This window comes from Fusarium verticillioides, chromosome 10, assembly GCF_000149555.1.
Source record: "Fusarium verticillioides 7600 chromosome 10, whole genome shotgun sequence".
NCBI classification, from domain to species: Eukaryota; Fungi; Ascomycota; class Sordariomycetes; order Hypocreales; family Nectriaceae; genus Fusarium; species Fusarium verticillioides.
In genome coordinates, this window is record NC_031684.1 from 1628305 (window position 1) to 1653375 (window position 25071).

At 48.4% G+C, this 25071-nt stretch overlaps 8 protein-coding genes and 1 non-coding gene across 11 annotated transcripts; 5 read left to right on the forward strand and 4 right to left on the reverse strand.

Annotated features, from left to right (window-relative positions):
• Positions 1-321: 321 nt before the first annotated feature.
• FVEG_08524 (hypothetical protein) lies at positions 322-2376 on the reverse strand. 2 transcript variants are annotated; one of them, XM_018897414.1, is made up of 4 exons: positions 2234-2376; positions 1595-2140; positions 946-1540; positions 322-895 (listed from the first exon to the last, which is right to left on the reverse strand). In XM_018897414.1, exons 2-4 carry the CDS (start codon positions 2072-2074, stop codon positions 684-686), a joined length of 1287 nt encoding a protein of 428 aa, XP_018755062.1. In that variant the 5' UTR covers positions 2075-2140; positions 2234-2376; the 3' UTR covers positions 322-683. The 2 variants fall into 2 exon arrangements, with proteins under 2 accessions (XP_018755062.1, XP_018755061.1); XM_018897413.1 differs by having other exon boundaries at positions 1595-2376.
• Positions 2377-3911: 1535 nt separating this feature from the next.
• FVEG_16348 lies at positions 3912-3993 on the reverse strand. Its single transcript has one exon. It is a non-coding gene; the product is annotated as a tRNA-Ser (tRNA).
• Positions 3994-4299: 306 nt separating this feature from the next.
• On the forward strand, positions 4300-5761 carry FVEG_08523 (hypothetical protein). Its single transcript, XM_018897412.1, has one exon. The coding sequence runs from the start codon at positions 4326-4328 to the stop codon at positions 5526-5528; it is 1203 nt and encodes a 400-aa protein (XP_018755060.1). The 5' UTR covers positions 4300-4325; the 3' UTR covers positions 5529-5761.
• Positions 5762-6026: 265 nt separating this feature from the next.
• Positions 6027-8977, forward strand: FVEG_08522 (hypothetical protein). Its single transcript, XM_018897411.1, has 2 exons — positions 6027-7095; positions 7148-8977. Exons 1-2 carry the CDS (start codon positions 7044-7046, stop codon positions 8839-8841), a joined length of 1746 nt encoding a protein of 581 aa, XP_018755059.1. The 5' UTR covers positions 6027-7043; the 3' UTR covers positions 8842-8977.
• Positions 8978-10700: 1723 nt separating this feature from the next.
• On the forward strand, positions 10701-12289 carry FVEG_08521 (hypothetical protein; the record flags this gene model as incomplete). Its single annotated transcript, XM_018897410.1, has 14 exons — positions 10701-10718; positions 10816-10845; positions 10899-10931; positions 11411-11428; positions 11495-11515; positions 11569-11589; positions 11646-11687; positions 11757-11777; positions 11834-11854; positions 11908-11928; positions 11981-12019; positions 12070-12090; positions 12146-12202; positions 12260-12289. The coding sequence occupies 14 exons, from the start codon at positions 10701-10703 to the stop codon at positions 12287-12289; spliced, it is 393 nt and encodes a 130-aa protein (XP_018755058.1).
• Positions 12258-14480, reverse strand: FVEG_08520 (hypothetical protein). The gene is made up of 3 exons (XM_018897409.1): positions 14141-14480; positions 13371-14083; positions 12258-13319 (listed from the first exon to the last, which is right to left on the reverse strand). The coding sequence occupies exons 1-3, from the start codon at positions 14266-14268 to the stop codon at positions 12631-12633; spliced, it is 1530 nt and encodes a 509-aa protein (XP_018755057.1). The 5' UTR covers positions 14269-14480; the 3' UTR covers positions 12258-12630.
• A 3645-nt stretch (positions 14481-18125) lies between these two features.
• Positions 18126-19111, forward strand: FVEG_08519 (hypothetical protein; the record flags this gene model as incomplete). The annotated part of the gene is made up of 2 exons (XM_018897408.1): positions 18126-18372; positions 18855-19111. The coding sequence occupies 2 exons, from the start codon at positions 18126-18128 to the stop codon at positions 19109-19111; spliced, it is 504 nt and encodes a 167-aa protein (XP_018755056.1).
• Positions 19112-19921: 810 nt separating this feature from the next.
• On the forward strand, positions 19922-21779 carry FVEG_08518 (hypothetical protein; the record flags this gene model as incomplete). Its single annotated transcript, XM_018897407.1, has 5 exons — positions 19922-20182; positions 20230-20458; positions 20508-21329; positions 21386-21571; positions 21622-21779. The coding sequence occupies 5 exons, from the start codon at positions 19922-19924 to the stop codon at positions 21777-21779; spliced, it is 1656 nt and encodes a 551-aa protein (XP_018755055.1).
• Positions 21780-22714: 935 nt separating this feature from the next.
• On the reverse strand, positions 22715-24495 carry FVEG_08517 (enoyl-CoA hydratase). Of its 2 annotated transcripts, XM_018897405.1 has the most exons (6): positions 24124-24495; positions 23823-23953; positions 23713-23742; positions 23530-23646; positions 23283-23463; positions 22715-23227 (listed from the first exon to the last, which is right to left on the reverse strand). In XM_018897405.1, the coding sequence occupies exons 1-6, from the start codon at positions 24311-24313 to the stop codon at positions 23100-23102; spliced, it is 777 nt and encodes a 258-aa protein (XP_018755053.1). In that variant the 5' UTR covers positions 24314-24495; the 3' UTR covers positions 22715-23099. The 2 variants fall into 2 exon arrangements, with proteins under 2 accessions (XP_018755053.1, XP_018755054.1); XM_018897406.1 differs by having other exon boundaries at positions 22715-23463.
• Between the last annotated feature and the right edge of the window lie 576 nt (positions 24496-25071).

Consider the following 25071-nt stretch of genomic DNA (forward strand, 5'->3'; position numbering starts at 1 on the left):
TCCACTCTCCAGGCGTCGGCCAAAGCTCTGCCGTGTGAGGTATTTTCCAGTCGTAAATCAGTTCACCTCGTATGAAACATGTCAAACAGCTTGAACCCTCGACCCGGATAAGTATGTTCAGAAATTTGACACGCTCTGTGGCCAAATACTTTCTCATCCAAGCCAAGCCTTCTCGCCCTCTTGCGCTTCTAGGAGAGGAAAGAAAGCTTAGTGTCTTGATCCTAAGTGACAAAATGATCTGGGTAACTTGGCCTAAGTTTAGGATAAGTTTCGAATAGACTTAGGATACCCTTTGCCAAGTTTATTTTTGACATCTTATATCAAGGTCTGATGTTTTCTTACTTCCCGAGGCGCTTCAAGACCTCTTCGTCAGATAATTGAATAAGATCCTAATAGAAGTCACGGTTAGTCCTGTGGCGATAGTACGATTCCTCCCGAAAGAGGGTCTCGACAACACTGGGCCCCTATCGCATCGCAGACTAGGAACATCTGATGCCATGTAACTTCAACGGTAACAAACAACCGAGATAAAATAACCCACAAGCCAAGTTATATCTACAAGTTTCACGAGAGTGGACGAACTACAAGGCATGAAATGAAGCGGTGAAAAACGACTGGTGCATTTTCTAGCATAATAACCGACACGCTCCCATCCCAGGATATATAACTCCGTATTATAGACATCAAACATCATACCCACTTGGGGTGGAAAAGAGACCTCGGATCGACCTTTGTTTCAGATCTGCCTCGGCAACGTCCTGAGCTGCAGCTAGATTTAGGCAGTATTTATCCTTTGCGATGGATTTGTATCGTTTTAGGATATCGGTTGATTCCAATTGCTTCTGGTCCATGTATTGGTAGTGAGCGGCTAAAGCGTCGCCTTGGATGACAACAGCTGGTAGAGTGTTAGTATGAAGCATGGTGGGATTTTGATGGAGGACTTACGGCGTCGAAGCTTCTTGGGGAGATCAAGAACAATCATGTCCTCGTCACCCCGTCCTTGGGGCCAGTTTTCGGGATCAGTGTCGAGAATGTCATCGCTATAGATGCACATGAAGTTGATTCGGATTCGATCCTCATACATGGTCCAAGTTTTCTCGAACTTATATAGGTCTAATTGCTTCTTCTCGATATTCTCAAACAGAGACATATGCATTTGGGAAGCGATAGCCCAGTTACGATAGCTATCGCCCCAAATGTCGTACTTGAGTTCAGCGGCAGGAGTCTGATCAAGCATCGAATCGTCGGGGACTCGCAGCCATCGATGATGAGGCCAGGTAGGAGGTTCATTCTTGAGTTCCCACTTGTACTTCTTGGGTCCATCCCATGAAGGATGTCGTGATGGTCTCCAGTAGTCAGTGGCGTTTGTGACGCTGAATGGCTCAAAGGCCTCTGGGAAGTATGGATGAATGGCACCCATGCGCATATGGAAGAAGCCAAGAGGGGGGTTGTTGATAATGTTGCCAGAGACAACAAAGTCCTTGGGGTTTTGGACTTTACGTGTGACAAGACTGGGGATAGCGTCGTCATCAATCCACACCTGCGAGACAGATGATTAGTGTTTAGCGAACCAAGGCATTGATATTACACGTACGACGTCGTCATCAATCTTGACATAATACTTTCCACGTTCTAATTTCTTCCAGATATTCTTGTATGTGTATGTTCCAGCAATCTCGTCGGAATAAATCTTCTTGTATCGCTTCGGGTTGGAAGCTAGGACCTCCTCGAGATATCGGAGATCCCCTTTTTGCTCGGTGTTGACGACCCAGAGGACTTCATCGAGCCATCCTCCGTTTTCGACCAGGTTACGCTCGATGTAGCACTTCATTATCTCAACTCGGCTTTGTCGACCGTAGAATACCAGTCCACTGACGGTGATGTTGTCTGGCTTGACATGTTTTGAGTGCTTCGTGACTGAGACGGCATGGTGATGGTGGGGTCGAGCAAAGTCGCCAAAGGCCGGGAAGCTGTAGGAGAAGAATAGAAAACCGAGAGCATAGATGGCGAAACAGGCCACTATGCAGTTACGCCATTGTTTCTTGCTCTCTTGGAACCGACCAAACATGGACATCTTGTCGTCGGGAGGAGACGAGGGGACCGTCGGGTGACTGCCTGGGTACGATCTGGCCCTTGATAGCTGGAAGAACAAGTCAGTACTGTATGTGGTCCATGTTACAAGTCGAGTCGCGTTGCACGACTCAACCTGTTTTTCTGTGCAGGCTTGACTTACAAGACAAGCGTACAGCGTAACACTCAATGATGCGACTCTGTCAAGGAAGATCTCCAGAGCGAGCAGGGGAACAGTTGCATCTTTATTTCAAGAGCCCATTATCACAGCTGAAGTGGAGAGCAGGGCCTAGATTCCGATCGGTTTTGCTAGGGTGGAATGATCGAAGCTTGCTTACAGCGGCCTCACCATCCGAAGTGGCCAAGTTCAGTTGGCTCGGCTCCACCAGATCCGAGTTACTGAATTCGACATGCCCTTTCGACTAAGAAGACCCTGACTGAGTCTGTACATACGCTACAGCCACTTAAAAGAGGCTAAAGCTGTCTAATTTTACTGGCTAGACTGGCAAAGCACAAGGGATGCGCTAAAACAAGTGTTGCCCTTATCGCGGCATTTCTTGTTCCTTTCGTCATCCCTTGACATCCATATCTTACGACAGCTGGCCAGACAAGTCAAGCATAATCAACAATGCCAAGACGCGGCAATGCAGCCTTTAATTTCAAAATATTCATAGTTGAAAAAAGACGATTGAACCCGTGATTTTCGCAGTGATTATCTCTATCGTGCCTGGGACCTGGGCTGGTCAACGGGGCCCGCACGTCTGGAATGCAGGGCCAAACTATCAGGTTACGCAAACAGCAATAAACACGACAATCAACAAAGACCAACGATTCTAGGCCCCCAACCAGCGCAAGCCACGATTGGCCCTCTCGTAGTTTCCGGCATCAAAGTTTCCACGCTTTCGTCGTATCTGCCTACAATCAAGCTTTTTGGGGCGCTTCTAGTCGCCGAGAGCGTTTGCTACTCGACAATGCTTCTTTGCCAAGCGAATTTCTCGAGGTCCAGGCGTTGAAGAACTTCTGGCTTGGCCGTGTAGCCTGCCATGTGAGAAGATATCGCATTTCTAGACTTTCTGGTTTTTTCAGCCCTGCTGCTTTGGGTCTGAACATCCCGGGGAGCCGGAAGCTGGGGATTTCCAGATCAGAGTTATGGAGCTGAAAAGCAGATCATCTCATGCATTTGTCACACCACCTGCCTTGACGGCAAATAAGCTCTTTGACCCTTTGGACCAAGGGCAAATGGGAAACGAGTCAGCCAAGTCATGTTGGATCTAGTGAACTTTGAGTATCCCCTCTTCTGCAGGGCTGAGCATGGATTCTTCGAACGAGTCTCTTTCCACCGAGGCGTCTAACATTAGATGCTGTCCAAACGATCATTTTCATGTAAACTAACTCAAGCTAAAGGCCGTTAAAGAATTATGAGATCTGAATAGGCTGTTGCGGAAGCATAGGTATATGCTTAAACGGCAGACACAACGGGTACACGACCTACCCTAATCCAGACAAAGAATATTTATGCTTCAAGCTCTATAGACTAAACAACAAGCTTTAAACTGTTAAGATATATATAATCTTTCTAGAGAGAGAATAAGGCAAAATGTATGCCGTTATTGCATTTTATTACAGATTGTCAGTAAAGAAACTCATAATAGACATGCTAATTTCCAAAGATATAATAGCAATAGATTAGTAAAATATAAAAATTAATTATTATAGTACTTCAGCTACTAAGACAAGCTAAGTATATTGAAAGAGTAGGTATGAATTAGAGGAAAATTTTGAACAGATATAGGTTACTATAAAAATAATAAAAATCAGTAACAAGATCAAAAAGAAGTTTTCGACGTGGGCCTGATACGAACAGACGCCCCCGAAGGGAATAGATTTCTAGTCTATCGCATTAGACCACTCTGCCACCACGCCTTTTGAGTTATAAAGGGATGTTTCAATCAAAATTATATTGCAAAGCCTATTTTCACCTAACCCCATGTACAAGACCAGGCTATGACTGGCGGTGTTCTGAAAATTATCTCCCTAGGCTTGGGCAATCGGCAATTTCGACTTGTGAATACGAAATTTGTCTTCCCTTGCTCCCACATGCAATTGTTCTGTATCTCATTCGTCATCGCCAAAGTGGATTCAATTCCCAATAACTATGCTCTAATTCGCCCGTTCGTAACCAGACCCATTCTTCTCCTCCCTCACCAAAAACGCAAACTCAAACGTTCGGCAAGGACTATAATTAACAACAAAAAATGCCCTCTCACGAAAATGAATACGAGATAAATACCCATTCCTCTACCGCGCGCTCTCGTGCCGATTTTCCGTGGCACCCCTTGCAGACTCGTATTCAAGATGTCATCCTCCCAGGCAGACTCATTATTGTCGGTGACGTACACGGCCATCTGCCCGAACTCAAGAAATTACTCGAAAAAGTTTCGTATAACAGATCCAATGGCGACAAACTTATGTTTGTTGGAGACTTGATCAACAAGGGTCCTGATAGTCCCGGTGTTGTCCAGTTGGCGATTGAGCTCGGGGCATGTGCGATAAGAGGGAATAATGAAGACAGGGTGCTTGCTGCGCATTCTGCTATCAAAAGGGGGGAGGATAAGAAGCTTGTTGAGAGGTTGAAGAAGCTGGCGCTTGAAGCGGAAAAGGAGAACGAGGTCAAAGAGGGCGAAGCGGCCGTAGCTGAGGCGAAGGAGGATTTGAAGTCAATATCACCGGAGGATCTCAAACCTTACAGTTCGGAAAGCGACTTGACAACTGCCGCCAATCTTACCGATGAGCAAATCTCTTGGCTGGCTTCGCAGCCGCTGATTCTACGGATCAAACTACGAAAGGGAGCGACATCACCGCCCTGGAACTCTGGGACTCTGCTTGTCGCGCATGGCGGTCTGGTCCCCTTACTTCCACTGGAAGAACAAGATCCATGGGCCGTCATGAACATGAGAGGACTGGTATACCGAGACCCAGCAGCTAAAGTCACCGAGTCCATTCGAGCAGGTCTACTGAAGGGAGCCAAGAGTCGGACGCGACGTTATGCGGCATACCACGATACCACTGATGCAGGTATAAAAGCCGAGTTGGAGAAATGGGCAGATGCTGTTAATAACGGCGAAGGCTTCAGTGGTGAGTACAAAGAGGGTGTTATTGGATTTCCCCTCGAAACTCGAGAGGGTCATTGGTGGATTGATGCTTGGAATCGATGGCAGAACTCGATTGAGGATCCCGAGAAGCGCAGTATTGTCGTCTACGGACATGATGCAAGAGTTGGGATACAAGTTGGTAAAGACTCGCCCGGGGTTGCGAGATATACCTTTGGTCTGGACTCTGGCTGTGTATATGGGAAGAGCTTGACGGCTATGGTCATTGACCAGAAGGGGGATGGCAAGGGACTGTCACATTCGATAGTCCAGGTTGATGCGATCAAGCAGGATGAAGAAAATGAATGAGACGCGGTTTGATATCCATATCCGCTCCATTAACTTCAAGAAGATGCGACGACGCTGCAGATCATCATCATTGCAGCTGCTGTTGCTGTAGCTCCTCATAAATCTTAGATTTAGCTGCATCATAGTCCGACGCGAGTCAACTGATTCAAAGGTGGCATGCTATTCGCTCGTAGCCTGTTGGTTTCGTATAAGTCCTCGTGTTTACTTATTCATGCGAAACACGCTGAACTTGATCGCTTTGGGCAAGCGTCATTGCTGCCAAAAATGATGCTCCGATTTTGGTCCGAGCTAAGCCATTTTCACGCCCTACGCAGAGCGTCACGCGCCTTGAGCTTCCAGCACTGATTGGACCAGTGTTGGTTGTGTTATCATTCACGAATGTTACCAACTTGGACAACAACGACGATCACGAAAACAGATGGAAAGACAAAGAAAGGTTAAGATGCTGTTGGAATCATTGCTTTTTTGCTCCATCGAGATCGGGTCGACTCGAGCTGTCAAACCTCTTGCCTTGATACATACAAGGTCTCCAGCTTGTCACCGTTCAAGGTGCTACGCTTTGTTAACAATAGAATCCAGTGATAGTCCTTGGATAGCTCCGATCGCGCTCGATACTCTGTAGTAAGCACGGATGAAAGCAATGATCAGTACTCCAGTTTCTCCAAGGTCGTTGGACTGAACCTGACCGCAGCCAGAGACGTGCATAAGGCAATACTTTGTGAGCTGCAGAGTCAATGACCAGGTGATCAGGGACAGGCTGTCTTGAGAATAATCATATACTTTTCGGGATGTAGAAGAGCTCATATCGACTTGTCGCGCATCATCACCATCATTGTTGAGCGATGAGGAGCGACGGCTACAATGGAACTGGGGTATACTGCAGATATAGAATCACTGACTGGATAATTGAATAAGCAGCTACTGAAGAGACGAAACGAAGTAGCTGTCTCGCAGGTCCACGCGTTGTTGATTACTACGACAAAGGGCTTCACGGACCCTCAGAGCTGAGCTCGGTGAGTCAGGCCGTCTACGGAGAAAATAATGAACCAGCAGGCCGTAGAAGCAAGCTCATACCGCTAAAGTGACGCATAGCTTTATCTTCGTTGGAGATTTGATGAGATAATCTTATCTATGACTCGTCATGTATGGAGAAGGTCTGTGCCGACGCGCATAAGTAATCACTTTAATATGGCAAACTATGGAGAAACAAAGTCGGGGAAATACCAGGATTGCGGCTGAAAACAGAGCAGATTAGACCAGAAGTAAATCGCCTCTGACTGTTCCGCGATGGAGACGTAGTATCGCATAACTATTCGGTGTCACGAATTTGAATTTTTCGGTCAAGGTGGGGGTTAGTCTCACTCCGATTCCGGAAAGTCAACGGCGCCTTTTGTCATCAAGAAGGCGCCTCAATGACTGGCTTTGCCTGGTCTCAACAACCATCGCCTAACCTAATAACTACAGGTACTTACCCGCAGATAATTGCAAGGGGACATACGGGTAGAGTTGAAAGCAATGGGGTCCAGTGCACCGAGACGGCCGCCGTCGGATGACGTTGATGGCGATAGTAAGCAGATTTTCATCCCGGGTTTGAGATCCGCTAATGCGTAACCCGATAGTCTTGACCTTCTCGGAACTCGATTTTGCAAGACTTGGCCTTGCGAATAGGACTGCTGATGAGGGAAACACGCCGATTCAGGACCAGCAATCGTATTTTCCAACTCAGAATGATGAGGTTTCGTTTAGTCATGAGCACCTCGATTTTACGGATGACTTTCTCAACTCCATGATCCCACCAGAACAACAAAGCGAATTCTGGCTTGATCCTGCATTGAGCCTGAATTCATGGCAAACTCCCGCTGCGGCACAGACACCAACTGGGGGAAACATCTCGCCGTTGGCAACATCGGGTAATCGAGCGGGAACTCCGACAACGACGTCCCCATTTGGAGTTCCTGGATTCGGACAATCCTTCAACGGGTCTCCGATAGCTGAAAGTTCCCAACGCGGACTTCCACGGAAACGGAGCCATTATTTCCGTCGGCAGCCTCATCGTATTGGAAGTGATCCAATCTCAATACCTCGCCATAACCATCAACGCGATAGCACTTTAGATCCTATGCAACGATGGCAAGAATCGCCCCCGGAAGCCGAAGCGGCGTCACTGTCTGCTATTGCTGATGCGCTACAAAAAACGCCATTGAGAACTCGCTCATCCGCTGGGAGCCTAGGACGAAGCCGTGTCGGGAGTCGCGCAGGGTCAACACATAGTCTCGGAAGTGCGACGAGCTGTTCGTCTGCGTCAGTGGGATCACCACAGTCCGCAACTCGAAAAGGTTCGCTGAAGGGCCGAGTCACCAAGTCAAAACGTTCTTCTACCGCTAAAGGCAAGGAACCCCAGAATAGACGGTTTCCTTGTACATTTTGCTGTGACAAGTTCAAGAGTAAGTATGACTGGGCCCGGCACGAAAAGTCCCTCCATCTCGACCTTGCAGGCTGGCGATGTGCGCCCTTCGGAGGCGTAGTGACATCCCCAGAAACAGGACGAAACCACTGTGCATATTGTAGTCAACTTGACCCAACGCCAGAACATCTTGAAACTCACAACCACGCTGGCTGTCAGAACGATGACAAACCTCCTATCTTCAGCCGAAAGGATCATCTTACCCAGCACCTTCGACTCGTGCACCACGTGAAAACAGTCCCGGTTATAGATTCGTGGAAAGTCGAGGGACCGCCGGTTAAATCGAGATGTGGAATCTGCGGTCTTCGAATGGAGACGTGGAAAGAACGAGTCGAACATCTGGCGAAGCATTTTCGAAAGGGTGATACTATGGCTGATTGGAAGGGCGATCATGACTTTGAACCGCATGTCAAGGCTCGAGTGACGAATGCGCTGTCACCCTATATGATCGAGGTAGAAGGGAAATGTCCCGTGCCCTTCTCAGCGACTGATCCCAGCTGTCGAGACCATCTTCTTCAGATTCGAGAGAACGTTGGAAGAACCACGGATTTTGTCGATGAGGGTCTGGGCAATCTGGACACAGTGGAGGAAACTGTAGCGCGACCGCAACGCTCCATGACGCAGGACAGCAGCTCCATGGCCTTCCCAGAGTTTCTGGTGCATCACCTGGGCAGATATGCGCAGCGACAGATGAGTCTCGGGGTTATCCCGACGGATGAGATGTTTCAGACCGAAGCGAGGAGGATTGTATACGATACCTCGGATCCATGGGATCAGACGCTAGCAGATAACAAAGACTGGCTTTCGTGTTTCAAAGAACATCATGTTAATGGTTCTTTAGGCACCTGAGAGTTTTTGGAAGAGGACATTCTTTGGAAAGGTTTATAGGTAGATTGGAAAACTGGTGTTTGTAGCCCTGGACTGGGCCTTAGATTGCATTATACTTAAAGGCTAGATAGTAATAAATGTGATTGATCATGTAGTTATATTTAAGCTTCTTCGTCTTTACGCCTTATGTTTACTAGGGGTGTTCAACGATATCAACTACACAAGGCGTAGGGCGTAGGGCGTGTTTTCTGTAGCGAGGTTCGGCTTCATCAGGCGTCGCGCGACCATAAGCCATGGAAGAACAAATACCCGGTCTTGCATTTTAACATGCATAGAGTTGAACTATGGGAGAGCTCACTCGAGACAGATATGTGCTAAAAGTAGGGTCCACGTTGCTGAGAGCCGAGAGGTGTTAGATGCTATTTATAGCGTATCTAGCCGAAGTCGAGAAGTTTGCGTGCCATGCATTACACCAGCATCACAGGCCCATGAAGCATACAGCAGATAAGCGAAAGAGATTGTAAGAAATACAGTGTTATCTCCATCACACCACAAGCATATCTCTTAATGGACTTCAACGCGAACTGATAAAGCGCCCCAGGTAATCAATCCAAGAGTGGCAACTCCGCCAGTCCCATCAGCCTTGAAGGAGGAAATCCGAAGCGTCTGCGTTTCCATAATGAAAATGTGATCACACCGACTGAAAAGATTGCGCAAGAACTAAAGATAAGCTTAAATACGGAGAAATCTTTCTCGTTAGGTATGATTCTGCAGAATACATTGAAAGTTGTTGAATGCGAAGATGAAGGTGCCGTTGTATGCGAGCGCTGGTGTCGCAACCTCCTGTGTTGCGTTCCTTTTTGGGCATGTTCTCCAATTCTGAAAGTGATGGGATTGATTGTCTGATTATGTTGTTTAGAATGGATACTGGGAGTATTGGTCCCATCGCCACCATGATTGCCTTCAAGGAAACTTTTGGTGACTTCTCTGCAACTAGGTGTTCACGGCGTTATCGTCTCGACGATTCTCATCCCTGGGGCTTTGACAGCACCTATCGCAGGTGCTTTACATCAATCTGGTGGAACTTGTGTGCCTTATTCCCTCCCCAATGAGATGCCCAAAAGACTGTATTGTCGAAAGATTCAGTAAATAAGACTTGAGCATTGGCAAATTTGACCAGCTTGATGCCCACATGAACCGTGGTTGGGGCTTCAGAGCCGACGAGGGAGCCGTTGAGTCACACACGTACCTTATGTTTAGATACCAACAGAGCTACCTAGGTACCTACCTACCTAATAATTTCATTTGGCTTATTTACGTATTACAGGAAGCAGCTGATGGTGATGGATCTGAAAGTGATGCCTTCCGTCACCCTAGCGTTGTTGCTCACAGGAGTGTACCTGCCTGTCAAGCTTCTAATATGACGATGCCAAAATCTCCTGCTGCTCTCCTTTTTTTCTCTTCTGCAAGCCCCCGATTTCCTCTGCGCGGTGAGTCCCCCTTATTTTCGATATTCCTGGCCGATAATCCTGTTGAGATTATTTCTAACTAATTGTTGATTGCAGTCTCGTACGTTCCCATTTCCGCCGTTCCTCGTCTTGCCGCTAACACGCAGTTCGCACAGCGCCGTTAAAAGCCCACCGGTGTAAGTTCAACTTGTCCTCCATCCCATATTTGACACTTCTAACATGTCTGTCTTCATCTAGTCCTAAAAAACTCTTCAACTTGTAAGTTTCCCCTTCGTGGCTTCGTCCACCCCCAATTCCAAGCACTCTCAGCTGACCGGTCATGCAGTCAACACATCAGCAACAGTAAGATCAACTTACCACCTGAGTAACGACACGTCTAGCTGTGCACAGGATTGCTGACAGTCCTTCTAGATGCCAGCCAAACGATCTGTAAGTGCGAACGTCCCTTCCACCCTCCCAAAAACCCATCCATAACATGCGACTGCGATCATCAATTCAAGGACACGATTACTGACTACTTTCATAGACCGCGCATTTCAGCAGCAAGCCTCTGGCGGTAAGTCATGAACAGTCGACGATTATGTGAGTCAATAGCTAATGTTTGTCTAGCAACGTATCACTTCCGTGTCTTCGGACACCAGAGTAAGCACATACCCCTTGTCCTCTGGCATCAGGTTTCTTGGAACATCCTTGTCGCATTCGCTTATATCTTTCAATGTCGTACACATGCTGACAGCCTTCCCACAGTCACGACAAGCTGTACGTACCACTCCATCATCGGCCGAACAGATCAAGATCTTGGAGGGGCATGGGTTTCTAACAGGGAGGTTCTTAGTCTACCAACTCGACGAATTCGGGGGCCTCCGCGGCCACCCTTGTAAGTGCACTCTTCTTCTGTTTGGGTATGGAATTTGTTCTAAGTCATCGTGATAGCCAACTCTCACCTCCCCTGCGGGGGTTAAAAAAGTAAGTCACTCTTGGAAACGGCTCTCTTCCATGCATTCAACGATCAGTTTTCCTGACTAACTCGTTCAATTTCTAGCCAAACTTCAATGTCAGTCCAACCTGTGTCCCGATGATCCCACTTATGTTCATTCTCACATGCTAAACTCCTTGCTCAGGAAAAGGGAACTCATGCGGTAAGTGTCAACAAACTTTAGCTACTACTTATGACAAGACCAAACTGACGATGTTTCTCTTTCTAGCACGCGACGCAGATGGTGGCTGTAAGTATATTCCCAAGACTCCAATACTGAACATTACCCTGACAATTCTATAGTGGCTTAAACACCGAGCAGAAGTGAGATTGATGACAGGTAGTATTCACTGTGGACGTGCATTGACATGGATATATAGACTCTCGACAAAGAGAGACGGTCCCTCGCGGACCAGCAGCAAGTGAGTTTATTGCATACCCACAGTTTTGGTGTACATCAAGCCATAGATCAATTACTAATGTTTTTTCAGGCCCTGGAAACAAAGATCCAGGTTAGTATTTCCCCTTTTGTATGCAATCCGAGGACACCCACTGACATTCTGCGTAGCGAGATATCGACGCCGCTGCCGTAAGTGTTTATTCTAATGACAATAGACGTGGCTGACAGCGCTTCTGGGTCAGAAATGGCAGATAAAGGCAGATGTAAGTAATTGCAGCTATGTTCTATCGTGAGTCTACTAATATATTACAACAGGAACTTACGGCCAAGACGGCCGAGCCCTCCTCGATCGAGGTGAGTGAATCATCCAATCTGCTGAAGAAAGCTATACTAACAACGTCTAGGAACGTTTTGAAGAAGCCCTTGTAAGTTATGCTTCTTGCAGCCACTTGAGAACAGATTTAGCTAACAGACTTGTAGCGAAAAAAGAAGGAGACCCAGCCTGAGACCGCCGCCGACGCCAACGCCAACGATGACGTAAGTTATTTATTTATTGATTAATTAATTAAAAATACTAATAACTTAATAGTAAAGGGGGTTTATAAGCTTATAAGCTATTATTAAAAAAAAATTATGAAGGGGGTAATGGCTGGGAGGCTGAAAAGATGAATAAAAATACTTATGAACTCATAAAAGACTAGTCTGAAGTTTGCGCAATGTAAGGAGTGAGGTCTCGTGTTCTTGTATGCATCAAGCGTGACTTATTGGGGAGACCAAATGAAGATTTAAACTTGTATATTCAGGCTTTGCCGTACCGTCCACATCCTCGTAGAACAATATCCAATTACATTCTCTATTTATACACCCGACTCCCGTGTCTTGGTCTCCAAACTGTACACATGGGGAATTGAAACGCCGATCAACACTGTAAAGCACAAAACTCCAGCACCAAAAAAAGGAACCGTCTACCAAGGCATACCGTTTTGCTTGATCAGATCGTCTTCGGAAGTCTTGAAGGCCTCCGACTCCTTGAGGAACTGCTTGTGGAAAGTCTCGAGGAGAACGCCGGGGAAGACAGCACCGACAGCCTGGACGAGACGATCCTCCTTGCCGATCCAGACGTGCTTGATGAACTTTCCGTCGCAGCCTGAATTGCTCTCGGGAAAGCCGTTGGCCTCGGTACAAGGCAGGGACAGAATCTCATCGGGATACTCGTAGCGGATGAACGTGCCGAAACCGCCCTGGTCGGTTGGTTGCCAGCCCTTTCGGTTGCGGAACTCAGTGCAGCCGGGGAACTTGCCGCCGTCGTTGGCACAGTCATCCCACTCTTTGAAGATCTCGTACGTCTTCTTCTTGTTCTGCATGATCATAAAACCAGTGTTCAGGAACAGGTTTCCTCGTCGGTCGCGGTTATGCTGGGTGTCGGGGTCGTAGGGCAGGGCGAGGGAGTTGTTTTGGGGGGAAATGCTCCAGTAGTTCATGAGCCACTCGAGGGGGAGGTCGAGACGGTTGAAGAGAGCGTCGGAGTCGATGAAGACACAGACGTCATGCTTCTTGAGAACCTGTGAGAGGACAGAGGGCTTCTTCCATGAATCGCGACGGTCGGGGTAGCCGTTGATCTTGATGTGGTAGTACTGGTACCCGTGGATCTTGGCTATTGAGACATTAGTACACGGCGGGAGGGGAAGCTAAGCGAAGGACGTACAGTAGACCCAGTGGTTCAGTGTGCCGCCGGATGGGCCGTGGACTTCTCGGCTCTTGTTCCACGTCATTTCGTCGGACCAGAGCTGGCCGGGCTTATCGAAGCGACGACTCTCGAGGTCGATGATGCAGAGCTTCTTTCCGAGGGGCTGGGTCCAGATGGGCTTGTCGGATGGAAGCTTGGAGGGCCAGTGGCCGTAGGGGTAGTATTCAGGGTCGTTGACCTTTACGGCGGGCTTGATCCATTGGTCGGGTGTGAAGGCGTCGAGGTTAGGACCAGTGGGCGCTTCGGGAATGGCGGGAGCTTCAGGTGTTTCCTCAACCTCGGTTTCGGGGATGAACTCTTCTTCACTTTCGGGATCATGTTCATGTTCATGTTCGTGGTCGTGCGCTTCCTCGTGCTGTTGGTCGTGGTCATGGTCGTGGTCAGGCTCCTTCTCCGGCTCAGCGGCGGGCGAAGCAGCAGCAGCGGGAGTAGAAGAGGCATTCGCAGCCTGCTCCTCAGCCTCAGCAATCTCCTCAGGATCGCTAGGCTCCTCCGCAGGATCAGCCTCAGGCTTGTCAGGCGTAACAGCATGGTGATGCTCCTCAGGCTTCGGCGTCTCAGCTACGACCTCAACAGCGGGTGTCGCGCCAATCTCCTCATCTTCGCCGGGTACGAAAGTCGGGGCAGCAGCGGCGGCTTCTTTCTCGGGGACAAAAGGCGCGGGCTCGTCGCTGTTCAATTGTCAGATAAAGTTTTATCGCTGCGAAAAAGGAGGGGGGGATGCTTACACTCCGCTCTTTACGGCTGCTGTTGACTCGGAGGGAGTCTTGAGATGGAAATGCGCGAGACCGAGAAATATGGTGACGAAAACGACGGCGGCCAAGAGCACGGCTCTGTTTGACCTTGGAACGGTCATTTTGTGGCGATGGGGACGACTATTAAATCTGCTGTGTAATGGGAGGATAAAAAAAAGAATGTAAAGGAGAAGGAATGTCGGAAAGCAAGAAAAATAAAAAATAAAGCAAGACAAGAAAAGTAACAGACAGCTGAGCTGAGAGAGGGGGGAATAAAGGAACTGACAAGAGACCCCTGACTCTCTTTTGACTGGAGTCCAGGGGGTTCTTACTTTAGATACAGTATCATTTTTTGCTCTCCCTACCGTAGCGATCGTGCTTGTCTCAGTACAGGTAGCGCTTCATAACGGTTGGTCAAGGCTTGACGCCTCGTTGATCCACTGTAATCAATCTGCGACGACGCCTGAAGAAAAGGGGACCATGAGGCCACAGTATTAACCTTGATCTGTTGTTTCTGCTGAAGGGGTTTTCCGCCGATCAGATGGAAGATGAAAAGAGTGTCTTCATAAGGTTATTATTAGAGTCTTGATTGATGGTGATACATGTACTGTACTGGGCACTGTAGGTTGCACGCGATGCGGGGGTGCTTACGCTTACTTTGGTTTTGGTCCCTTTACCGGATCCTGTTGCGCCAAGCAATTTCTTACCCAGAAATCGTCACTCTTCCAGCGTCTTTCTCGAACGCACTGGTTCTTTTACAGTCTCTGCCATCAATCCCAGCGCCTACTGAGCTTGACAAGTCAGACAGCACTCGCAATCGCATATCACTGCCGAGGTATTCGTTCGCCCCATAAACTTTGAACGTTGCAGGGCTGTAACTCTGTTTTTCTCCTCCCGAAACTGCCGTCGCTAGCATCAGACTCAACGGTCGGGCGCCACGGTTTGAGCCAGCCCAACTTCTTTCTGCCTCAACAACGCCCCCTCAAATTTCCACTATCGCCGCAAAGTGAAGCTTCAATATTCAATCACTGAACAGGAGAAACATTCTCCTCTCTTGCCTGCTTTTGTCTTCATTTGAGCTGCAAAAGAGGGGGCTCTTTGTTACAGTACGATTCCTCAGCTGAAGCTAAAGACGCCACTTCAAACGGGTTGTGATTGGATGGCTGCTGAGCTCCCCCCGCCCCCTTGCTTTGGCGATGATGCTTATGACCGGTAATCATTCCTATGCTGTATGTACTCTGCCAGTCTGGGCCTTGATCATTTCGGCATTGTGACCTCCCTGTCTGTATGCTTCAAGCGCAAAGCAACTGCTGCTCTGCCTGTTCAATGACCGTCCCGATAAGCTGCTCCGATAACCAAGTCCCGATATACCCCTGGGCTAAGGTAGCCCTGTCTCGTTTTGTCCTTGACCAGATTCTAATCCTTGTCACCTGAAAACGCACTTTGTCAATAGCGCGCCCATCCACCAATAAGCATCTGTCCATCTGTTCCACCCTAAGCTAACGATGTTATGAGCCATGGTCCCTCCACGCTATCGATTTGTTTCAACTCCTTTTGTCACGCTATTGAAGCTATCGTCAGTTTTTGCGGCGTTGGCTCAGGGGCAATTAATCTTCGAACAAATTTTGTGGCTCGTTAGGTTCAGGCACTAGCACCTGTCAGTCGTCAATATCCGTTATGCCGGCGCCTCGATTAGCTAGCTATAGGGTATGGCAATTTCGTCTTTTCATTTCTCACGAACTCTTTTCATTATGGTCAACCTTAGCCATGGCTAAGATCACGGAGGTTTTCCTAGGTGATGATTTACTCTCAAGTGGACTTAATCATCACCTTCATGTGCGTTGTCCAGGATACATTAGGAATTGCTTGTAGTAACGCATCGTCAAAAATATCATTTGTCTCCAGAAGCTTATTCATGTGAGACACATCAACTCCTCCTGCTCTAATGGATGCCCAGTATCATAAAGTTTGATACAGGAGGAGCCTGTAACCTCGATAGGCTCATTTCCCGCTCGTCGCTGAGAGAGATTGTCATGAGATGCAATCGGTATGTCGTACTTCAGTAAAGTAAGCATCGAACACTTGGGTATATAATGAGCTGGCAAAAGTTTAGACCGGCATTGGGAAAGATTTTAATACTAAATAATTAAAAAATCTTTGAAATATACTATAAAGCTACTCAACAACGCAGTTCATACCATAATCAGATAGTATTCACATCAGTAAGATGAGGTGTTCGAAACGTTCGTAAGTCATCATGCAGAGGATCCAAGCCTCTTCTAATGGCGACCTGAATCCTAACCTGAGCTCGCCTTCTTTGCAAAGGACCCAGATATCACTCTGACTGACCAACTCAATCTTAGTCACTTGGAATTAGCCTAGAGATGACCAACTTGAACGCCAGCAATGCCGGAGAGCTCAAGAGAAGTCGCAACGGCTTATCGGTAACAAAGAGCAAAATGTCTACCACCATACTGAGTGACCTGAACTTGTGAAAAAGGCCTTCCTAACGGACCAACTAGTGGCAACTTGGAGTCAGTCACTTGAAGGTTATTCATTGGGTCTGCATCTCTACGGAAAGATCGCAGAAAACTGCATTGGGTGTTTCCCGTTGTTGAGATGGAGGCATTGGCGCTGATCGAGGAGATCAGCGAGAAGGATGGTGATGCTTTACCTTCTACCTTTATTGTGCCGAAACCACTTCGATGCAAACTTATATACACCCGCGAAGTAGAGAGATACAAATCATCATCGCTAGGGTCGCAAAAGATTTCATGTGATGTCAGGTATGGTCAAGTTTCTAGTATTCGAGGACGGTCAGTTGGACCTCCATGGCTGTCTTTACCGCCTTACCTACAATAGTCTCATGTCCCCATTTTAGGATGTTGAGCTAAGTGACAGGAGAGCTCCATAAGCTTCCATGAGTTGCAGACCGAGAATGAAAGAAGCTAGAGGCTCCCCTCTGAGTTCGTCTTGATGCTCCTGGCAAAGAAGTTCTGAAAGCTCATGGGGCCAACGAATGATTGTCCACTCTTACTAAACCTCAAGATCTGTAACTGGCAGTCTCTGAATCGCCCATGGACATGCTCTCGAGAGTGAAGAAAAGTCTTTGTGCCTAGTCTCGAGGTCAGGTATATCATCCAAGCTTCAGATGCCTGAAACCGACGTCTATCATTCCGTTGCAGAGACAATGGTATCGACCTTCTAAGCTATCCCAACATAGGAACAAATAACCAGGATTGTTCTTCTGCTAAATAGGGGCCTTGTCCATCTGGCAGAGCATGCTCAACGTTATAAGAAATTGAGGGCATGCCCTGATACACCGAGTTTCTCCGCCGGTCTTCAAGATTTTATGATAAATCAAGCGGGTCATCTGCACTAGCTATTTCTGATGCTGGAAAGAGGTTTGCCAGTCAAGTTATCAGATTAACCATAAGAAGCTTCCAAAGGAGGTAAGGGGAGAAACAGGAGGAAGGAAACAAGAACTAACAGATCTTATGATACTCCGTGACAGCGTCCCAGGATCCGAAATTCAGAAAGCACAATATAAAATTATTGTTTCGAGTTAAAATGCAAGTTGATTATTCATTTGGGGCCTGGTCTGATGACTCTGATCCCTCGTACAGATCCTAAATGGTGATAGCCACTTTTGAACGGTCTGAAACGGGAGCTTATTCAAGGCTGCGTTTCGCATCGCCATCCTTTTCATCTAAAGCTCGTGTTTTCTATATAAACGAAACATGCTAGGAATCATAACGCACTATTTACAAGTCCAAGCTTTGGTACGCCCGGCAAACTCAAAAATTATCTGGCATATAAACTAGGGTAGACGTCCAAAATGTCGTGGAAACTCTCCATACTCCGACGTATTTCACGATGCTGTTCAAGGCGTGTATATTGTCGGCATTATTGCCTTCGGCGATAGCAGCTGCAACAACTTGCAAGCTGCCAAGAACCGATGCTCACTCAAGTGTTGGACATGGGGTTTCAGGACGACTGTATTTCTAGGACTGGTACGATCCAGGGTTGCATGATCTTTGCCGATTTTTCCGACGCTCAATCACCAGCTTCTGAATCCGTTGAAGAGCTACGCGATCTTCTTATACCGGATGCAGCAAAATGGTACCAGACCGCCAGCTACGGCCAGCTTGAACTCAATATCACAGCCGATACTACCAAGTTCTACCGCATGCCCAAATCAGCAGCATCTTATAAGGGGGAAGAGGGTTTTTAGCGCTGAACAGCACTTGTCCTACATCCAAGATGCTCTCGACGCGTATACAAACAACGGTGCAAGACCAGCACCCGCCGAGACGGACATTCTGTACATCGCGACAACACGCAACAACGACAAGATGACCCGAACGCTCGGATCCAGCTTCAGCGTGTCTACACGGAGTCTACACGGAATGGGAAACTTGTCTCCAGAAGAGCTGTCACCTTCGGCGCCGATCCCTACATCTCGTGGGGCTATAAGGCGGTCAATCACGAGACCTGACACTCGATGTGTTTGCCCGACTACTACCCTAATACGCCGGACCTGCCGACTGGCTACTACACCGGAGGATGGAGTATCATAGGAAATGTGGGAGGAGTGGCTCCTGATTTCTTTGCTTGCGATAAATGGAGACATGGATGGTTGGCCGATAAAGCTATTGACTGTGCCCTCAACGTGGCACGACAAAGCATACGTTGACTCCCGTTGAAGTTGAGGGCGGTGTCAAGGCCAGTGTCGTTGCTAAGAACGACACTTCTGCTTTGGTAGTCGAAGCTCGTGTTGCGAAGGGCGTTGATGGGAATATTTGCGCCCCGGGAGTTCTTCTGTATACCGTTGATACAACGCTAGCCATGTCGGAGGGTTCGATCAAGGTCTTGGATGTGACGCCCGGATCGAACGGCTACGGGGATGCCAATGGCGCGGTTGAACGACGGGACTTTGTCGATGAATGGGAAGAAGTCGTTTGAGGCCTCGGGATGGGGAGTCAAGGTTACGCTGATTGATGACAAAAATGACCAGTTCAATATCGAGGTTCAATATTCTTAGGCTCGTTTAGCTAGGGTTACATTGCAGACGAGAATTTGGGGAGAAATACACATCATTTATTGGCTGTACCATCTTGACCTGCAGAATAGATGACATTCACAACCCACGAGTCGTGAAAACCGACGGAATTTACGATCATGACTGGTTATAATCATGACGAAGGTAGTATCGGCCAAGCCAAGTGCCCCCCCCTCGACCAATTCCAGGTCCATGGTTCCGTCACTAGTGGTCGAACTGCCAATTACGGTCCGATCACAAGAACCTTAACGGCCCGTTTGTGGTTCCCCATCGATATATCCGGGGTTTCAAGTCTCCCGATGTTTTGCCATCCAAAGATCCCCGCATGCATTGCTTTATTTGCGATTCCCCATGGGGAATACTCTTGCGTGCATCATTCGACTTGCGATTCAGACCAAAAGGCGGACGGCAGTTGACCTCGGCAAGCGTGAATCTTCGGAATTGTGGTCTAAATAGGGAATGGGCGTGGTATCCCTGGTAGATAATATACGTGATGCATTGAGAGGTTTTGATGGATTTTATGGGAATTCTTCCGCATGACGTTTCTGTTCTCCGCTCAATGGCACTCTAGCCGGAGCTTTGGTCTATGGGTTGACCAAGCTAGCCAAGGCCTTGATTTTCTCCAAGATCCTCGGAATAATAAATAATGTCGAGTTCCTCTAGCAAGATGGTTCTGAGACTTCAGAAGTGTCACGCCAAGCCTTCCTTTCACCATGCCTTCTCTCCTGAAACTGGCCACCGCGGTCGCCCTTCTCACTCAAGGCGTTCTTGGACGACAAGCACCTTCTGTGCGAGTCAAGAACGGTACGCTTGAGGGCAAATATGTCGCTGGATTGGATCAAGACCTCTTCCTCGGTGTTCCCTTTGCTCAACCTCCTGTCGGGCAACTTCGCCTTCAGAACCCTCAGCCTTTGAACGAGACTTTCAAGGTCAAGAAGGTCACCAAGTATGCGGATTCCTGTGTCGGTTATGGAGTGAGTCTCCCCTCTCATGGTCACGTGAAATCTCTGACACTATGTAGAACAGCGCTGATCAAGGTCCTACGACCTTCAGCGAGGACTGCTTGACACTAAACATCGTCAGGCCTGCTATGTCCAAAGGCAGCAAGAAGGAGAAACTCCCAGTTGGTGTCTTTATCCACGGTGGAGGTTGGACCATGGACTTTAGCGCCAACGGTGTTTACAACATGAGCTTCATGGTAGAGGAGTCTGTCAAGATGGGCAAACCCTTCATCGGAGTATCCGTCGACTGTAAGTCGACTATCTTTTACCAATTAGACCTGTGACTAACGATCAACAGACAGACTTTCTTTCTGGGGTTTTATGGCTAGCAAGGACATCCTCGATGCCGGAGTCGCCAACCTTGGCTTGAAGGATCAGCGCATTGCCCTGCACTGGGTCAAGGAGAACATCGCTGCCTTCGGTGGTGACCCTTCAAAGGTTACCATCTTCGGTGAGAGCGCCGGTGGTGGTAACGTCGGCTACCAAGCCATGGCGTACGGAGGCGTTGATGAGGGGCTATTCCGTGGTATCATCGCCGAATCTGGAGCTGACGGCACTGACATGAAGAACTACACCGGACCCCAGCAGCGCTACGACACTATTGTCAAGGCAGTTGGCTGCGACAAGGAATCCGATAAGCTTGCCTGTCTCCGCCAAGTTCCCTTCGAGAAACTAAACGCCACAAACACCAAGATCCAAGGCAGCTTCTACCCCGTCGTTGACGATGACTTTGTCCCCAACTATCCCTCCAAGCTTCTTGCCAACGGAAACTTCACCAAGGTGCCTCTCATGGCTGGAACTAATGCTGATGAGGGTAGCTTCTTCGGTCTGCCAGGTGTTGACTCCACTGAAGAGGCTGTTTCTAAGCTTCAAGCCACTGGGCTTGATGCTGATACCATTGATACACTCTTGGCTTTGTATCCCAACATCGACGCTCTTGGAATTCCATCGGGCTACCGTTACAAATCAAGCGATCCTGTCAAGAAGCAGTATAAGAGATGGGCTGCCCTACAGGGCGACCAGCTCTTCATGTCGTGGAGACGTGCGCGAACTGATGCTTGGTCTAAGCATAACGTGACTTCATATGCGTACCTGTTCGAGTCTCCAAATACCAACATGCGTAAGTATATCTCTCATGCACTCGAGATGATTTGTGTTGGCTGACATGAAGCGTAGCTGACTACATCGGGACTCCTCACTTTGTAGAAATCGCTTACGTTTTCTACAACATGCTCGGCCAAGGCTACGGCAAGGGTCAAGGTCCTCTTGTCAACGCATCAAAGGAGGTTCTCGACCTCGCTAAGCTTGTGAGCCATATGTGGATCAGCTTCATCACCGAGCTCAACCCCAACGAACACGGAAGTAAGTTTTTCATGTTGCCTACATGCGCGATGCCAAACTAACCTTTGTAGTTTCCGGTGTTCCCGAGTGGCCTGTTTTCAACAATGGCGGTGGATACGGCGAACATTTCTACTTCAATCCTAATGGATCGATGGCTCAGCCTGATACTCTCCGACTGGCTGGTACTACATTCATGAACTCGGTTTCTGCTGACCAGTATGGACGATAAACTAAAAAGATCTCTGCTTTGCTTTCTTCACTTATATAGTTGTCAATCATCCATTGATGAGTCGGGTACAAATCTTGACACATTATCAATATCGAATATTTTCACAAGCGCTCTATCCGCAGTGACACTCCGCCGCGGCAAGGTCTTATCGGCAAAGGCACGGTTCGGAGAGAGGTCGTTTTCCATTTATTTAAAGTTCAAGGCTGCATTAATGGATGTTACATTGAAGACTATCGAAAGCGTGTCCAAAGTCAACCAACACGATACCCTGGGCGTTTGAGTGCACTAACCAATGATGAATTGAGTTTATACCAGGGGCTCACCACGAGCTATTGCTACCTAGTCGCGGCGTGGCGCTGCTTAAGACGATGAGATGCGGGAGGATCACCCTTAGCCTGGAGTATAAATCGTACGACTCTGTATGGTCAAATGTAGTAATTGTGCGCGAATTGCGCAGTTTCTCGTGTTGGCCTATGAGCATTTTGTTGGCCAACTCGTATCGTGGCATCAATACTGCACGCGGCCACGAGAATCATTGTTGGTTAATGACGGCCGGTTTAGCATTTGTGCCAACAGGGTATTGATGCACGCTTTGACAAGACCCTTGCCATGGCAGCAAATCAAAGAACCTTCCCACAATTGTTGGTCGAGACTCAAGAAAGTACGTCGATTTTGCTCAAACGACGTTACATCTCGATTATGCGTGCCGTGCCGGACCATGTGTTGGCATGCAGCTAAATTTCTTCAACAGATCCGGTCCAACCTAGACCCCTGCATCACCTTCTCTTTGCAGTCAAGGCCCATCGCTGCACGAGGCTTGAAAAATGCTGTATGATCGGTGGAATGTGTTCCGAGCTTGACTTGCGTATGTAGTCCACCGAGGCGAGATGGGACGGCGTTTAGTACGCATGATACACGTTAACATGAACATGTAATCACCTGATATTCATGAGGGGGTACAAGACAGGAGTGAATGTACCAATGCCAGAGCCTAGCACCTAAGAATAATTGGCAAGACTACAGAAGCGCTGACTGTGTACACAAATGTTAAGAGGTTGACAAGCTCAGTGCCGAGCCTGAAAATGTGAGAACTGAGCAGTGAGATTCGACTGAGGCCAGCCAGGCCGGACAATTGATAATCAATGATCGACAATATCATCAACTGACAGCAAAGCTTGGCAGCGCGGGATCGTCCAAGAGAATACAGGCATATACCGCGCACCAATGATATCCCTCCACAGAAGCATACACTTTGAACGTTAACTATCATCACTGCGTCATGCATATACTGCCACTTTACAGAAGGACCAACGCGTACAGTTACCTAGGCCCCCATTCTGGCTTCCTCTTCTCCAAGAACGCCTTGACACCCTCTCGCTTATCCCGCGTCCCAAACGCAAAGTAATACAAACTCCTCTCAAACTCATGATCGACCCCCAAACTATCAGCTATGATGAGCATGTTAGTCAACGTGGCATACGAAACTACATGATGACCACTTACATCTACAGATAGCCTCCTTAGCCAAGCCCAGCGCCGTGGGGCTCAGGGCCGCAAGCGTCGATGCATGATCCTTCACAACGTGCTCGAGGACTTTGCCGCTCTCATACAGCTGCGCGACAAGACCTACGGACCGGGCCTCTTCCGCTGATATGGGCTGACCAAGGAGGATCATCTGCATGGCCTGTATCACGCATGTTAGGGTAACACGAGGCTTTTGGGGGGGGGGGGGGGGGAGGGGGGGACGCACCTTGTACTTTCCCACGGCGTTGGTCAGACGCTGTGTACCACCAGCGCCAGGGATGAGACCAATCTTGACTTCTGGAAGACCGAAGCGGCTTCCGTCCGCGGAAAAGATCAGGTCACACTGTGAGACGTCAGCAAACCCACGGGTTCCGTCCACGGAAGGGAAGGGAAAAAAGGCTCAACTCACCATGAGAGCAAGCTCAAAGCCCCCTCCGAGCTGTCAATCCCCAGCAAAAGTATCGTCAGTCTAGCCTCAACCAACACCTCGGGTACCGTAGTCAAAAGAACTAAACTCACCGCCATTCCCTCAACAGCAGCTATCAAGGGCTTGCGCACGGCCTGCATCCCCGAGCAAAGGTCCGCCAGATAGCGGCAGCCCCGCGCGTCTTCCGCATCGAGCCGCGAGATCTCCCCGATATCAGCTCCCGCTAAAGAAATCATTGGTACGTCAGTTCCAGTTCAGCTTAGCCCTGCCACTAACTTGGAGCGCGACAAGTGCCGGGGGGGCTCTATACCCCTGTGGCGTGTGGATTCACCCATGGGTACCCGTACAGAGTATGGGTATGGGTATGGGTATGGGTAGGACAGGGTACAGTACCGCAGAAGAAAGAAGAGCTGCCGGTGATGACAATGACTCGCACGCCATCGTCCTTGGACGCCGTGTTCAGCTGTTCCAGAAACACGGTAATGAGCTCCTGCGAGAGGGCGTTTCGCTTGGAGGGTCTGTTTAACGCGAGGACGCGTACGCCGTCTGCAGGCGTCGACGCAAGGACCAATTGCTCCTCCATGATCAGTTCGATATCGATGACAGAATCGTAAGAGAGAGAGAAGAAAAAGTGTAGCTGAATGCACTGCACTTGGCAAGATTGACCGTCTTGTCGGGTTGCGTTGGATCAAATAGTTCGGGTACGTCAATAACGCGAGGTTAGCCGCGTCGATCACTCAATCGATAGTGGGGGGAGTGTCTTTGATTCAACTGAGACATGGCTGGGATCAACCCAGCAAGCAGAAAGAGCTGCAGCCTGCGCTGCACAGAGTAGAGTGAGACACTGCAGATTTTTGGTGTTGGCTGAGGCATATTTTGAAAGGGCGGTGGTTGGGGACTAATTCCACGTCGGGAAGTATTGCTGAAAATCTCGTAGTTTGCTGTTTCTCGTGTCGATCTTGGTGTCTGTCATTCCGTTGGCTTGGTCCGAGTGTCGAGCCGTTCGCATGCTTAGCTCTTAGGCCCGATGATCGTTTTGTTGAGTAAGATTTGACTGATAGATTTCGGTGAGTCTGAGAAAACCTGTTCAAACCTGTTCAAAGGAGCCAAATACTTGTTTTTTTCTCTTTATAATCTATATGGTATAGGTGATGAATAAGCTATCTGTCATTTAGGCTTATCTGGAACAACCTCATTCGAGAATTGCGGCACAGCTTACAGCCCAACTCCACCTCATATCATCTCGGCTCATGTGAGATTTTGCAGATGCCGAACTCAGATCCTGCAGCTCCCGCAGAACCCGCGTGCTAAAGATGTCTTGGCCAACCCTTGTATCCACAG

What these genes read in the sequence shown, in the direction of transcription:
- FVEG_08524 (XM_018897414.1), bottom strand. Translation starts at nt 2,074, where the DNA reads ATGTCCATGTTTGGTCGGTTCCAAGAGAGCAAGAAACAATGGCGTAAC. An exon ending in TCAAGATTGATGACGACGTC is followed by an intron (nt 1,541 to 1,594) that starts GTACGTGTAATA and finishes TCTGTCTCGCAG; the next exon opens with GTGTGGATTGATGACGACGC. An exon ending in CCCCAAGAAGCTTCGACGCC is followed by an intron (nt 896 to 945) that starts GTAAGTCCTCCA and finishes ACACTCTACCAG; the next exon opens with CTGTTGTCATCCAAGGCGAC.
- FVEG_08523 (XM_018897412.1), top strand. Translation starts at nt 4,326, where the DNA reads ATGCCCTCTCACGAAAATGAATACGAGATAAATACCCATTCCTCTACC.
- FVEG_08522 (XM_018897411.1), top strand. Translation starts at nt 7,044, where the DNA reads ATGGGGTCCAGTGCACCGAGACGGCCGCCGTCGGATGACGTTGATGGC. An exon ending in GGATGACGTTGATGGCGATA is followed by an intron (nt 7,096 to 7,147) that starts GTAAGCAGATTT and finishes GTAACCCGATAG; the next exon opens with TCTTGACCTTCTCGGAACTC.
- FVEG_08520 (XM_018897409.1), bottom strand. Translation starts at nt 14,268, where the DNA reads ATGACCGTTCCAAGGTCAAACAGAGCCGTGCTCTTGGCCGCCGTCGTT. An exon ending in GCAGCCGTAAAGAGCGGAGT is followed by an intron (nt 14,084 to 14,140) that starts GTAAGCATCCCC and finishes ACAATTGAACAG; the next exon opens with CGACGAGCCCGCGCCTTTTG. An exon ending in ACTGAACCACTGGGTCTACT is followed by an intron (nt 13,320 to 13,370) that starts GTACGTCCTTCG and finishes ATGTCTCAATAG; the next exon opens with CCAAGATCCACGGGTACCAG.
- FVEG_08517 (XM_018897405.1), bottom strand. Translation starts at nt 24,313, where the DNA reads ATGGAGGAGCAATTGGTCCTTGCGTCGACGCCTGCAGACGGCGTACGC. An exon ending in CTGCTGTTGAGGGAATGGCG is followed by an intron (nt 23,743 to 23,822) that starts GTGAGTTTAGTT and finishes GGGGATTGACAG; the next exon opens with CTCGGAGGGGGCTTTGAGCT. An exon ending in ACGCCGTGGGAAAGTACAAG is followed by an intron (nt 23,464 to 23,529) that starts GTGCGTCCCCCC and finishes TGCGTGATACAG; the next exon opens with GCCATGCAGATGATCCTCCT.